Raw genomic sequence first — 15,452 nt, forward strand, 5'->3', positions numbered from 1 at the left:
TACTTTGAGCACAGTTTAATTTTTGTTTGGTGAATGGTTTAGTTCCAAAGTTACAAATGGGTGGAACCTGATCCTATAGCCATGGTGAACGGATGCACAATTCAAATAACAATCCAAGCATGAGGTCTACTATATTGTATCGATGGCGTATAGTTAATAGTTACTGTTATGTTACTGTTAAAATGCTTATAAAAGCTGCACATACCTGTATACTGTATATCTATAAAAACAGAGTATAAAACAGAGTTTTAGCACTCTGGATGAAATAAAAATTAAGATATATCTTCCAGGTACCACCTGATCATAGGTCCTTGCCTGTTGACACAATTATTGTGGAATCTTGGTTTAGTTATACTACACATGACATTACACATTTAAAAACACAATTGTCGATAAAAAAAGCTGAACCTACAGAAATCAATTGCCCAATAAAATATAAAATCAGTAACAGCACTGAACATCAGTGCATTTTTAATTACTCTGCACCCTGTTCGATTTTTCAGATGAAATAATAGATTGAACAACTCTTATATTTGTTCCTTATATATAATTAAAAAGGTCTCTAGTCATACAGGCACTACACAAACAGGAACAACTCCAGTTCCTTGGCATGGAGCTTCTGGGCTAAATTTTTAATTCGGCACAGGCGGGCATTGTCCACGTCCCCGGCATTGTACACCCTGTAGATGTGGTACCGATCCTTCTCCTTCAGCGCCAGGCTCAGCTCGTTGGCTGACAGGTGCAGCAGGCTTCTCTCTGCCTTCACGGTGGCCTTGACCTCGATGAAGACCTCAGACGGGCCGTTGCTCGCGGTGCCGAAGGTGACTTTGAAATCGTACGGATGGCCGCTCTCACCGTCTCGGTTGCTCCAGATGATGTCCACGGGCCCATCGGGGCTTCCGCTGTCCTTCCAGTTCGTTAGGAAACTGTAGACGTAGCGCTCCCCCCACTCTCCGACGGCCACTGAGCTCGTGCTCTCGTCCGGTAGAGCCACTGTCTTAGGCCTGGAAACAGTGTTGTCGATGACCAGGTCCTCCAGCACGGCCTGGTGTGGCTTCCCTTTGGCCCAGACTGGGCTGTCCAGGGGAATGGGTGGACGCTGGATGTCTGTGCCCTGGAATGTGGTGGAATGTGCTTCCAGCACTGGAGGGGGCTGGAGGCTCCTAAATGGATAGAGAGAGGGGGCAAAAATCAGCCAGCAGGAATAAAAACAAACTTTAGTAGAAATACTAAAGGGCCACAGTACCTCAGACTGCAACACCACCTGCTTGTTTAAACCATGCAATCCTGGTGAATGCGGAACAGAATACCTGGGACCAGACTGGAATCTGTGACTTTCCTGAGACCATAAACCACAGGAGTAGCAATCTCTCACCCCCCATCTCCCCCACAAAGTACAAAGACATGGAGTTTATAATGAAGGGATGACAACAGCCAAGTTCAATCAACCATAACTGTCAGTGATTTCTAATCATTCCTGACATAATTGTCTCCCATAAAAAGCTATTGAAGCTAAAGAAATGCTATAAGTAATACATTCTCTCTCCCTTGCATAGATCTTTTGCATCTCTCCACAACCCCTCACTACACGTGGGGGTCCTAGCCCACTCGTCCTGTGGCCAGGAGGTTGTCCCTCAGCCCAGCAGGTGAAGCAAAATTTACTGCGTCTAAAAGACTCTATAAACCTTTTTAATATGCTTAAATCTTGGGTGTTGTTATTCCTTGTGAAATCAAATAGTTTTACTGTAAGTCTTAAAATCTATAAAACTCAATCTTCTTTCAGAAGAATAAAACTGCACTACAAAAGTGTGAGATGAGAAAGAAATCTTTGTGATGAATGCTATTAATGGCATGATATATAAACATTAAAGTTTATTATTCCACATTAAGACGTGGCATAAATGACATATAGGTGCCACTTTTCAAATAAATCATTCAAACTGATTTAATAAAACTCAGTAAATCACTCTGCAAAATACACGGGAGACTCAGTCTTCTTTTGTTGGGCCAACAACAGAAGTCAAAAGCAGAATCGAAGCCCCATACTTACATGTTCGAAGGTTCTGACGGGTTTGGTTCAGCAGCTACAGCGTCTTCAGCTACAGGCTGCCCGGAATCAGGACTGGTTCTGCTTTTGCTGGTTTTCGGCTGAGTGTCAACAGGCCTCTGCCCGCTTAATGCGCCACCAAGATCTAAAATTAAAGGGAAAAAAAATCAATCTGAAGCTTTAGAATAAGCAGGCAAACCTCTCACTCCTGAAAGAAAAGTAGCCGTATTCACGTCCTTTTCAGGCCACAAATCTTTCTCTACTCATGAGCTGCTGTAATGGCTTCCTCAGGTGGAGGTCGTAGCTCTGCAGGGGTTTAGCTAGAGCAAATGCAAACCTATTTCTTTTAAATGCATGTTGAGCCAGACAGAACTATGTAAATCAGTAGCTACTTCCAATGACTGTTCCCTGTGTTTAAAGAGAGAAAGGAATTGATGGCACAAGTGGGAAATTCAAACTGCCAATACTGGCTTCTCAGTCTTGTCTTTCTGCTTTACCGTAGCTCTCAGCTACTCTGGTCACAGTTTAACTGCACAAATTAAAATTATTTCCAGTTCTGGACAAATCACAGGCCCCTATAGAACTTGTCATGAGCTTGTTCTCAGTGATTGAAGCTGACAGGATGGCTAACCTGTTAATGTCTCTAATTTTAGCTGTGAAAACTAAGAGGGAACATCAGTACGCTGTACTTTCTAAGCTGCACAGTTTGCTTTATTGTTAAAGCCAGCTGTTACCGTTAATAAGCCTCACTGGATAAGGACATAAGAAAGGTTACCAATGAGAAGAGGTCATTCAGACCATCTGGCTCATTTGGATACCTCTTTATCCACCTTTAACAAAATTTAATTTGACTAGAAATGCTGGATATTTTAGTAAAAGAACTGAACTGTGAGATTAGTAAAATGACAGATTCTCCATTTGTTTCCCTAATGCACCTGTTTTAAGTCAATTCAAGTGCGAAAACCATATTTCTACAAACAGTATTGGTTCCAAGATAAGAGGCAGAGAACACTGAAAGGAGACAAACCCAGAGGGTGCCATGCAGTGACTCCGCTGGGCTGGTCTCCATGGAGGTCTGGGTGCTTGTTCTCCTTCACTTCAGCTGCAGCCTCACTGGCCCTGGCCCCGTGGGTTTTAAAGCTCATAGCTGGGCCCCTTAGGTCTGAGGGGGAAGGTTCGGCTGGGGGGGGCCACATCTTCATCACTGCTTCTGCTGCCTGCCCTGCAAGCAACACAAACCAGACCACTTTCTGAAGCAGCTGCATTCACATCAGCAAGGCCCTGTCAGCAACTTTCACAACAATTCCCCACCCCAGCCGCATAAACACTCTTGAGGAAAGCACAGACATCCCTTCATATACTCCTAACACAGGAATTGTAAATGAAACTAAAAATCCTATCCAGTCTCTGGCAATGGAATATATAATCCTCTTGTAAACATCCTGTTATGAAAAGGTCTGCTGTTCAAATTTTGAGATTTATTTTGTAATGCATCTGCTTTTTATGCCAACTGTTATCAGAACATTTTTTAACAATTCTTGCCAGTTAATAGACTGTTCAAAGGCATTCAAAGGCCCACCTGCCTGCTCTGCTGGAGCACAGAGAAGACTGCCAGGAACACAGTTGCCCCTGGCAACTAGTGATCTCTGTATCAACAAAAATGGCAGCCCTGTGTTAAATGGCTACCCAGTGCTTATCAATTTTAGAAAGCAAATTGTGATGTTATAGCATCTCTAAAGCTAAATAAATCTAAGGCAGGAGTGCAATTGGATGATCAAAATCTCATGTTTTAAAGAAATCTGACTCTTTCCTTCTGTTTAGCTCTTTAAGAAGTGTGAGGATTTTCAAGTGGCTAGCTGATGCAGTGTTTGTGTTACAATGTTCAACAACATCCAGCTGCACAAAAACAGTTTGGCCAAGGTGCTTGTAGACAAGGCTCAACCCAAACCTTCTTGAAAGAGCAAACATGGAGCTGTTTCTCAGAGAAAAAGAGATACAACTGATATTTAGACAGAGGAAGAGAATGGAAATTGGGACTAGGCTCCCTGACGGAAGTATCAGTTTCTAGTGACGGGCACCTAGGACAATGCTTTAAGCTGGATAACACCAAACAAGATTAGGTGCCAAATTCATTCGGCGTGCAAGTTTTAGCCTCATGACTTGAAAGCTACTTGTGAAGCTAAGCATCTTTGAGCTGATCAACGTGCAGTCTCTAATCTACCCTGACCTTACCTGTGTAGTTGCTCGTGGCTCCATGCAAGGATGACTTTGGTGGCCAACATGCCAGTGTCTTCTCCCCATCCTCAACACCCCCTCTCCTCTCCTCCTCTGTGGTGCTGCCTGACTTGCTGATGTGGTCTTCTGAATGGATTGCTGCAGGTGAGGCGAGGTGCACCGAAATAAACAGCAGAGAGACATACCGTCAACACTCCAGCTCTACAGCACCACGAACTACTCTCACCAAGACAAAATGCTGCTGCAGTCTCTCAGCACACCTGCATTCATTCATCATTTCTTAGGAAAAGACTAAAACATATGTTTACCTCTTTAACCATCAAGATATTAGCCATGCATTATAAAATGGGTTACAATAGCATTGTATAATTTTAGCATCATTGATAATTATATTCTAGCGGGACTAGGATGGCTAAAAATGACGTTTTTTTAACATTTATAATTCAGGAAAAGATGAACATACAGTACATAGAGATTCAGCAAGGATATTTCAACTCTCACTTAGAATGGGACTTACAGACTTAAAAAAAATGCAATTGTAGCATCAATTCATAAAAACCTGAACCAGAAAATTACAGACAAATCTCTTTTACATCCAGTCACTGGAAAAGTTATGGAAAAAACTGAGCAAAATAAGAAAAATACTAAACACTGTCATTGGAACAGACAACTAACATGGATTTAGACAAAGAATGCATGGTTTAACTGACTTATAATAGTCCATCAAACAAGCCTTAGAACCTTTAACGCTTGGGCATATGATATGAGATTTCCAAACCTCTATTTTTGCAAATGTAAACAGTGGAGTGCCAAAAGGATCTGTCTGAGGATTGTTGCACTTCCTGATCTATATTAATGATTTAGATTCTGATATGGTCAAATTTGTCAAATTTTCTACAAAAAATAGGGGAAGTGACAAATAAAAGCAACAACTTACAATATATCAAACAAAATCATGGATATAAACTTGGCAAACGAATTTTAAGGATGATGAGAGGCAGAGTGATCCACACAGCTAGTGGGAATATATTGAATGGGGCAGGTACACTTAAATCTGAAGTTGCTTTTAATCTGTTGAAATGATTAAATGAGCCAAATGCCGTGAATAGTTCAGTTCAGTAATTAGGAGCTCAGGTAGACTGAAAATCAGTTCACCTTGTAGTTGTCAACGAGTGATGCTGAGCTAAATGTTTGGAATGGCCATTTCTGAGGAGCACTCCAGTGATGAGTTTACAAATTGTTTGAAATATGCTGTTTTTTTTAGGAAAAATTATTTCCAACATCGTAATTAAGTAAGTAGGGGAGGCGTGGTGTGGAAGTGGTTAGCAAAGCAATGCTTGGGTTCAATTCCAGGGGTGCTATCTGCGTAGAGTTTGTGCGTACGCTCAGCATTTTCCTCCGGGTGCTCCGGTTTCCTTCCACAGTCCAAACATATACTGGCAGGTTAATTGACTAGTTAAAAACTGTCCATGATGTGAATATGTGTCTGTGTTTGTATCTGTCTGTCCTGCAATAGACTGGCATCCTATACTGCATGTATCCAACCTTGTGCCCATTGCTTGCCAAGACAGGCATTCAGAAAATGGATGGATGGATAATTAAGTAAATAATTGGTACAATTAAGGGAATAGTTACAACTAAAAACAGAAGACACTGCAGTCCTGAGGACCAGAACCAGAAAGATCCATTATAAAGCTAAATTCGTTGAACTACTGTACAGAATGACAATGCAGGAACCTCACAAGAGATGTAGTGCTATATTCTAAGTGGTTCTGTGAGCTCCTAAGTCCTGTGGTGAAATCTTTCACAAAAACCCAAGAAAGCTCTGCAGCCCAGTCTACAGCATGTTACAGATCATTAACACGATGACGTGATACCGAATTTCACCACACTCAAATTCTCAACTGTAAAAAGGAAGGTTTTTTTCTTTGTACCACATGGCTTGAGATATTAATACCTTTAAGGCCATCATCCTGATTCCAGATTCCAGTATGTATTTTCTAAGGGAGTGAGTAAATTCCCATGTCCCGTTCTGCATCTCCATAGTATCAGAAACACGGGGCTTCTAGTTATTTGGCTCATTCCAATGCTCATTCGCACAGCACGACAGCCAGACCTCATGTCGTCCTGCTTTCAGACAGAGCGTAAAGTCCTGCTCAGCCTAGAAAACGAAGAGACTGATCTTCCAGAATAATGGACAATGGGATGGCCTAGTTTTTGTGCAACAGTTTCTGATTCCTGTTTAGCTGAGAAGTGCTTAGAAATGGCACCTGCAGTGCTCATCAATCAGAGCAGATGGGGGATATGACTGATGGCGAGATGAAGGAAGAAGGAATGAAGCATCAGTCATTGTAATTTTTTTATTTGTTCTGATCTAGAGTCATTAGCAGTTTTGATGATTAGCTCGGATGTTTTTCAATACATTCCAAGGAGGCTGTAGACCAGTTAAGGGTAAGAGTTTAATGACCTGGAGTACAAGTGCTACCAACAATGGGGACTTTGCTCTTTTATCACTTTCCTGTGAATTGTACTAATTGTAGAAGAATTGCACCTTCGTTCACCTAAACTGAAACAAAACATAAGGCATAATTTTTGCACTAGCAAAATGTAATCTTGCCCTTCTTTGTTTATGAGCACAAATTGCGTCGAATGAAAGTGATCTAAGGTTACCTCATTCTCTGGCAGAATTATTTAGCGGCAGATTTTTTAGCAGCAATTCAGACCAGCCAGAAAAAGCTGTTGTAAATGTGCAGCTCAAAAGAAAAAAGAAAAAGAAGGCTATTTATTACCTGTGGCGTTTACTGTGGTGTCACACAGCAAAGGCAAAGTTTAACAAGACATGGAAAAATCAAATCACAGTAAAGCGTAACAGCACGTGGGAAATCTTGAGGAAATACAGTTATAACAAGGCTTAAATGAGAGAAAATGGTGAAAATACTATGTAAATATACACTGCTTCTGGCAAAGCACATCTTGGAGGTGTGGCCCAATCAGACACTGTTAATACGACACACTGATGAAACCATCTTTGTGCAAAAAAGAGAGTAGGATTATCTGTATTAAGAGAAATTGGAAAGAAAAAAAACCTTGTTTGTCAGTTGCATTTTGCTGTGTAATTACTAACCTGTCATGTTTAATACACCATCTCCAGAATTCAGACCTTACTTGTGAAAAGCTGAAGCAGTAGCTGCTTTGTAACTAATAAACTGGCTGCACCTCATTAGTTTTCCCTCCTTTCTTCTCTGCCAACTAGGAAAGCTGCATCATTCTAACTCGTAGACCCAGCGACAGCATCTCTTTCATGTTACAAAGCCGAAGAGCTAACAGACCTGAATTATCATAAGCAGGATCCCTTGGGTGGATGTGCGAGTGCAGCGCACGGAGAAAACACTAATTAGGAAACGGTAGAGATAGCCAATGGCTGGGCTCAGCTCAGCCGCAGAAGGTGAACCCCTGACCTTGCTCATAAAAAACACTCTTGGGGGTGGCTAAGAGCAAAATCAGCCCAAACGAAAACAAACACAAGTTAAGGGACATGACACAGTAGGGTTATGGACACAGACTGCAGATATGTTATTCCAGCACCAGCGAGGCCAAGGGGAAAAAACACCAAAATGAAACTACCTGGGTCTGTCAATGGGGAAAACTAAGGGCATTAAAATCGCCTCTTTGTTAATAAAACAGACAATGTCCTCACAAGTTATCTGCAAGGGATTCTGAGATACACACAAAGGAGACCGAGATGACAATTTCCCAGCAAGTACAGCTCTTTCTTTCTGAAGGCTCTAGGAGGCTACAGAAAGACAAGGGTTCTGCTTACCTCTGGGCTCCAGCCTTATCTCCAAAGGTTCTGGAACCTCCCATTTCTCCTCAGTGCTCGGAATTTCACGGATGTCCTCCGTTTTCAGGAATCTCGTCAACGCTGCTTCGTCCTGAAAGACATCATCGTAATAATTTGGGACCCACATAATCAGGGGACCCCAGAACAGACCCATGACTTACTGCACTTCCTCATGGGAGAACTTTACTTTATTAAAATAAAGCGGATGGAAATTCTGATAATGTTTGCTATCAGAAATAATAATCCATGTTGCAGAGCAGAACAATGATCACTATTTGATTTTTTCCCATAAAACATTATGGGGGTGAATATTTAATTAAAACAAAGGGCAAAACAGCTAGGGAAGATGAGACACTATAGCCCAGTTTGCTGTAATGTTATCCTTTAACAAACTACCCAGGTAAATAAGGCATTTCAAATAATTTTTATTCTTAATTTAGGGGATATCTTTATCTGCAGAGACTTAGAAACAATGAGTACTACAACATTAAACAGTTAAGAGTGACAGTGGAAAGAAATGAGGTGACAATACAATAAAGGCAAATAATAACATTTAATACAATTAAAATATGAATCTCTAAAAGCACAATCCAGAGAAACTGATGATAAATATATCTAATCTTCCCTGTTGTCATTAAACCATACAGGACACTGTATCTTATATTAATTTCCCAGAAATCCCTAACTACCAGCCCACAGGATACGTGTCCGATCAATAAACCTAGCAGAGATATTACTTATAAAATTATTTTGTCTGCAACTGTATTTCCATAACACAAAATTATTCTCAGACACATTCTCTCACAGGACATCGATCTGTTACACACTCTCATGTGTAGAAGCGAACTGCTGTTGTAAGGGAAAATAAAATGCACAAAACACTCTTGTGCTCAACTTTGAGAAATCGTTACACAAACATCAGGAGCCATCTTTTAAGTCCGTTACTTGAAGTTTTGCCTGATTTCCTCTAATTACAGAGTTGTTTACCTAATTACCATTCCCTGTTAGAACGCATTGTTTGATCAATTCCCCTGAAATCCAATAATTAGATCCCTAGGTTCTTCCTTGAAAGCATACATGCAAAGTAACAACAATGCCAATGAGCTTGTGTTTGGTGTGTCGCGAGAAGACAGGCTACATATCAACAGTTTCCTGTGCATCAGTAATCCTGAAGTTTTGAAAACTGCAACACAAGTGGGACCCAGCTGCCCACATGTCATCTGGGCCTGGAGCCACTCTCTCAGTGCCATTTGGAGAGTAAAGGTATTCAGTGTTCTTAATCCCAGGAGAGAAATCCATTCGGTAGGTGTAGCCTCTGGTGGAATGACAGTTTCTATCATTTTTTACACCCGGTGCTGGATTTTGGGGCCCAAGTGAACTTTAGGACAAGTTATAGTTTGCCCCTATCTTCAACTTTTTTTTCTGACACTTTTTGCTGCTCATATTGTATATTGCACTGTTCAGTAATTGTACTCCAAAACTGAGTCACATCAAAAGTTGTAAGATAACCTGTTCTACTGTGCAAACTCTCTTAATTTTATCATTTAATGTGCAATTAGAAGCATATCTGCAATCAATATTTAATGGTTCTTCTAACTCTAACCATTTCTGGCCTGAAATTTGGACTCCTTCTGCTGCTCATATTTTACTGTAAATCAAGAATTCCTACTGAAGCCTACAGACATTGATGCCTTTTTAAAGATGCCTCCTAGCTTTTCTCCTTGGGGCTGTATAGACTCACAAATGCCCACATTTCCTTCAAATGCTCCAATACTCACATCCAGACAGGACATCAGCCCTTGCAGAAAGCGTTCCAGCTCCTTCATATACTTGTCCTTGGTACTGAAGAGCTTCACAATCTCTCTACAAAAAAAAGAGGCTGTTTCACTTCTGCAAATTCACGTGTACAGGGAGAGGCAAAACAAATCTACACTTTTCGCAGTGCCAAGAACACCAAAGAGCAGGAATATAGAAATTAAGCAAAAACAGGAAAGGAAAACAGCCAGAGGCAGCTGAACAAACCTTTAGAAACCTCACTTCTAAACTTGTGTAGTTTTGGACCATAAAGCTGGAAATGCTAAAGATGAAAAATTGGCCCCTTGTCTCAACAGAGTCAAGGCTTTGACAGCTGCGTGGCTTGAATATTACAGCAGCATTTTTGTAGCTGTTTACCCATGTACTGTAACTAACGGAATGTACCAAATCTTAGGCCTAGCATATAACAGGCCACAATTAATGTTTTATTCCTATCATACTGTATGGCACATCTGCATTTCTCAGGCAAATTATTTTTCTCAAGACATTTATAAATCAGCACAAAGATATCTACAGCACTACCTGAAACCTGCTATAGGGAAAGTAATAATATTTTGGCTCAATATGGGCAAGTAGGGATACTCCAGAACAATGCAGGCAAGGTTTTGCTAGAAATAAATTTGCAAGCCCTACCAAAACATTGTGTGTTTCAGCTTAGTGTTTATTAAAATGTAACTAATTTATTCCGGGTTGATAATACACATTCCAGGGCTGGATCAATTCCATTCCCATTGACTGAAATTGAGTTTTGTGAAGCACAAAAAGAGGAAGTCTTCATTACTTTTAATGTCTTCATTACATTACTTTTGTGCAATCTATCAAGTTAGCATCCTCTTCCACCAAAGGTGAGACCCCCCTGAGCAATATAATACAGCCAGTATAGAGTATGTTACCTCTACTGTCAACACACAGCTTCACTTTTCTTACCTGCAAATATCCAGTTTGGAGGTGATGTGGTCTTTTTGGATATAAAGTTCTTTGTTGTCCTTTAAAAGGCATATCACATCCTCTCTTTCATACAAAGGCTCCTCATCAGGCAAGTTTAACTGATACTGTATGTATAGTTTACCCACCTACAGTACATCATTACAGATCCAAAACAAAGAGAAGAGAAAAAAGGTTTATAGCTCACGTTGATCCAAAACCTCTCTAGTAATGTATTCCTGTGCTCAGCTGCACTGTAATAAACCCGGCCTGTATATATGAGAAAAGCAGCTGATACCACTGGTTGTGTTATGCTTAAGAGAGACTACAATATGAATGGGACCTTTAATCACTGTTCCCGAACAGTGGGCATCTTCATCAAATGGGCCACTCACAGTGGACTGATCTTTGTGAAAGGAAGCTATATTTATCAAATATCCACAATTTCAATTAAAGGGGGTCTCTCAGTCACGATTGAATTCCTATGGTGTTGGGAAGGATTTTGTTTCATCTGTCCAACTCGGTATGCTTCTCAAAGATCAAAAAGATAGATAAAAGAACCTTTGCCAGCAGATTAAAAGTGTATATTATTAAAGCAGTGGTACCACATCTGATTAGTGTTTGCGTGAAAGGGGGCTGAGTCAGGTCGGTAATCACAGCCAGCAGGGCAAAAGGCCTTTCCTTCCCTGTCAAAGAAAGACACGGCAGGCCAGGGTTCGCAGCACAAAACATAATAACATGGAACAGTTTGTATCCACTTAACAGCAAAATTCTTAAAGGTTTATAAAAAAATAACTTACTAAGAAGAAAAAGAATGCTGGTGATTACAACAGCCTTTTGAGACTTCCGTACTTCAGCTGTTGTTTACTCAAACAAAAAATACTTAATTTTGTTTACATCTAGTCACTACACTGTTATGAGTATGGTGAAAACCAACACACTCGAGATCGTAAATACTGAAAAATGTAATGTTTCTTTGATGTGTGCAATGATGTTACAAGGAATCTAAAAAGTCTTGATTGAATTATTTTGATGTTGCTGACATTAAAGGGGTACTGTTCATCCCTTCCAAGACATTCCGTTTCTGATATCACCGTGACTATCTCATACACCCCTGAGAAGGAATTACTGAGCCTTCTTTCACATTAGTTTGACATACTGGTAGAGGTTTTTCTCTGCACATCTGAGGGACAGTCATACAGAGTTTTCTGTGAACAGAGCCGTTTCTGTCTCAGAGTATACGTAGCTTAGACTTTTTTGATGTACATTAATTTTCCCACTTTACTACTCTGCTGGTATTTTGCAGATTCCAAAGGCAAGGGAAGAGAAGAACTGATAGATTTATTTTGCCAGGCTCCAACACGTTTGCACACATCTGACACTGCTGTGCTGTAAAACTGAAGGGGCAGGAGGATAAGCAGCCACCTCCTGGAGAAACAGCTCTCGCTCTTGGAGAGAGTGGAAGACACACATGCTCTGAAAGGGTGGGCTGAATGTGTGCACGTGGAGAAGATAACGGCTTCACCTGGCCCGCTGCAGCCACATTGCCACATAGCACGTTGCCTTGGTAATGTGCTGCAGTGTGAACACAGAGCGCAGAATATCTGTGTGCTGCGACACTCTAGTAGCTGACCACGGCTAATTCATATTCTTTCCTTCATCTGTTCATTCATCGTTAAAGGCCTGTTTAACGCGGTGAAGGGTGCGGCAAGCTGAGCTGCTCCCGGACCCACAGGGCTCAAGGTGTGACAGAGAACCCATGACCACTCTCCCCTAGACAGAACACCTGTCCATCGCAGGACCACAGAGCCAGGAATAATGTAGAGCATACCATAAAACTCAAAAGGCGTGTCTCTGGAAGGCAGGTGGACACTGGAGCACCTGGTAAGTACCCACAGGTCAACGCCTCACAGAGGTTAGTCTAGCCCAAAGTCAAACCTGGGTCCCATGAGTGGTGAGGCAGCAGCTCTATTCATATTGAATGAAGGAAGTACAGTATCTTGAAAACATGTGGAACATGTGATGGACACACACATAGTATATATGGATTCAACATCAAATCATTCTTCACACCAGTAATAAGTTCACTAAAATTACAGACCTTTTGCCCTTTGGCTGCTGCAAATATCAATCAAATAGTTATACTTCGGAACACCCCCTCATATTCATGTTGTTTTTACTTTATCACATTTCACATCGCATATCACCTCTGTGACCAGTATTCGAAAGTATCACAGACATTTTAAGCTTTTAGCTTTAATTCATTTGCTGCGTTGCACACAGGAATTTAAAAACAGGAAAAAAAATATTCACCAGCTTTGCAAAGATCTTTTGCTTATCACAAAGAACTAAACTTGAAGAATAAAAGAAGACCAGTATGTCTCACCTCTTGTCATCATTTGTACACAGATTTATAGTATTTGACCATGAAACCACGACTACTCACAAAATGCACAGGTTTTTAAAAAGTAAGCAATCTTTACCTGACCAAAAGACAGTGCCTTGATTTGCTGAGCAATGTTTCTTTCCTGGAGGTCTTCATAAATGTTTCCAAGTTCGTCATGATAGTACAGAAATTTCTGAATGTAGGGCACCACCTTCCGGATCAGGGCCTGCACCGGGGGACAGGGTCTGTAGTTCTCAGTCTGGGCCTGGGTAGTCACGCACTCGGAGAGTTTCTTTATCCCACAGATTTCCAGGAAGAGAGCTCTGTCTTTTTCGTTGAATGTCAAGTTCTTGTCATTCATAATCCTTTTCCCTGTGGGTAGTCAAAAAATCCTTCTTCTGACTCAGAAAATTCAAAACAGTATTTACTAAAAAGTAATTACTTGAGCAGCACAATTTTGATGTTTGAATTTTTTCATTTTTTTAAATTAGTCTCCAATTGCTTCACTTTGTAATCCCTCTCACTGCCCAGTTTAGAGTTCTTAATTTATTAGCTTAAACAGCCAGGCTCACTTCTACGTTCTGGATGGCTAAATGAGGAAGTTGACAACACACACTGTCCTCCGCAAGCTTGAGTAACCTCACTCTAACAACGGGACAGCTCTTGAATGATTTAGATTCCTGTTTATTCCATCTCGGAACCCTTGAATCTCAGAACCTCTGAACATTCCTCAAGACACATTCCCCTTTTTTCCAAATTTTTTATTTGATCTAACTAGGAATTTAATTTTTAGGTTTCTGGAAAATGATATTCTGAACTATGACTTTTTGAATCAGCTTTCCACGTGTATGGTTGTGTTTTTCGATTTCCCTGTCAATGGGCTGAAACCTTTTGGCAATGCTGCTGAAATAAAGTAAGCTATTGATAAGCGGTCATTGGTTTCAGAGCCACACACACTCTCGGTCCTGACAAGAGCAATAAATGGATATTGGCATACCCTCGGAAATACAGAATTGGCAATTATTTTTACAAAGTGTGTTAACTTTAACTTTTACTGGTTAGAGAGGATGACAGTTGAAACTAACATTGCAAGTATTTACACGTTGAATGCTAACACACGGATGGGGATATTTTAAACTCTGAGAGAATATTTCGCTTTCCTCAGTCCATCTGCGTGTGAGGTGATATGGAAATGCATGCAGAGAGGCCGAAAGCAAAATTTATAAGAGGCTGGCTGTACCACGCAGCACAGGAAGAGAGGCTGTAATGTAAATAAGCACCATACAGTAATAATACTGTGACTGGCACAGCTGCACTTTGGGAGATTAAAAAACAAATCTTCCATCTTCTGACCTTAAGAAATCCGCAAGGAATTCAAGACAGAATATTAACTTGTCCTATTTAACATAAAAAAGCAAGCACGGTCTCAATGTCTGTAAGCTATTTGGGGATTATTAATGCTTGGCTTCTAGTACATATACAAAACTGAGAGGAAAGATAACACCATTTACAGAGCTGTGCTATTTTTAATTCACTCTTTCACTAAGTGCAGATTATCTTACATCTGTTGGCCTGGCACAAATGAGCTAGAATGATAAAACTCATTAAGATAAAACTAGGTATCTCCTTATCCATTCATACACTGTGTAGGCATCGGCTTCACTCTGTTTTAATTTTACCTTGCTTTAAGCCTGTTTTGGCCCTGGAAGGCTTCACCTCTGCAGGTGGAAGACTGAGCAGACACACTTGACTGTGGGATTTGAAAACCTTTTCCAGAGTCTTGTTGTCTGGAATGAGAGGTCTTCTTGCCAGTGTCACCCAGCAGGTATCCTTAGTTGGAAAGACTTTCTTGTCACTTAACATTTCTACAAACATAAAAGAAGAAAAGAAAAATGCTTATCCTTGAATTTCACATTACTCAAGGAGCCATTAAGGAACTCAGTCTAAATGATCAATAACATTTTACAACAATTCTTCTAAGAAAAAAGTAAGATTGTTGACCTATTTTTAAATAATGGGGGAAAAAGGAGGGATTTTTTTTATTAAAAAGGGAAATGTATACAACCTTTAATTTAGGGGTATCTACAGTACAGAATAGCTGATGTCACATGTGTGCTTTAAAAATCTCTTCAGATACTGGGTTGTCAAGATTCATTTTGTCAATTGCATATTGATGGATGGACAAAACTCTGGGCAATTAAAAT

The 15,452-nt window shown here is 40.5% G+C and overlaps 1 protein-coding gene across 5 annotated transcripts in view; it reads right to left on the reverse strand.

The window, feature by feature from the left end:
- Positions 1-15,452, reverse strand: part of LOC148823946 (uncharacterized) — a 78,737-nt gene continuing 63,285 nt past the window's right edge. For all 5 annotated transcript variants that reach the window (XM_088927895.1, XM_088927894.1, XM_088927893.1 and 2 more), the window contains 9 exons: positions 14,928-15,113; positions 13,346-13,620; positions 10,866-11,011; positions 9,902-9,986; positions 8,103-8,214; positions 4,280-4,420; positions 3,075-3,269; positions 2,051-2,192; positions 1-1,163 (listed from right to left, as the gene is read on the reverse strand). In XM_088927895.1, coding sequence (XP_088784021.1) covers positions 578-1,163; positions 2,051-2,192; positions 3,075-3,269; positions 4,280-4,420; positions 8,103-8,214; positions 9,902-9,986; positions 10,866-11,011; positions 13,346-13,620; positions 14,928-15,113 — 1,868 coding nt within the window. In that variant the 3' untranslated portion in view covers positions 1-577. The remainder of the gene's footprint in view (positions 1,164-2,050; positions 2,193-3,074; positions 3,270-4,279; positions 4,421-8,102; positions 8,215-9,901; positions 9,987-10,865; positions 11,012-13,345; positions 13,621-14,927; positions 15,114-15,452) is intronic.

The sequence above is a fragment of the Atractosteus spatula genome, chromosome 11, assembly GCF_055471065.1.
Source record: "Atractosteus spatula isolate fAtrSpa1 chromosome 11, fAtrSpa1.hap1, whole genome shotgun sequence".
Lineage (NCBI taxonomy): Eukaryota > Metazoa > Chordata > Actinopteri > Semionotiformes > Lepisosteidae > Atractosteus > Atractosteus spatula.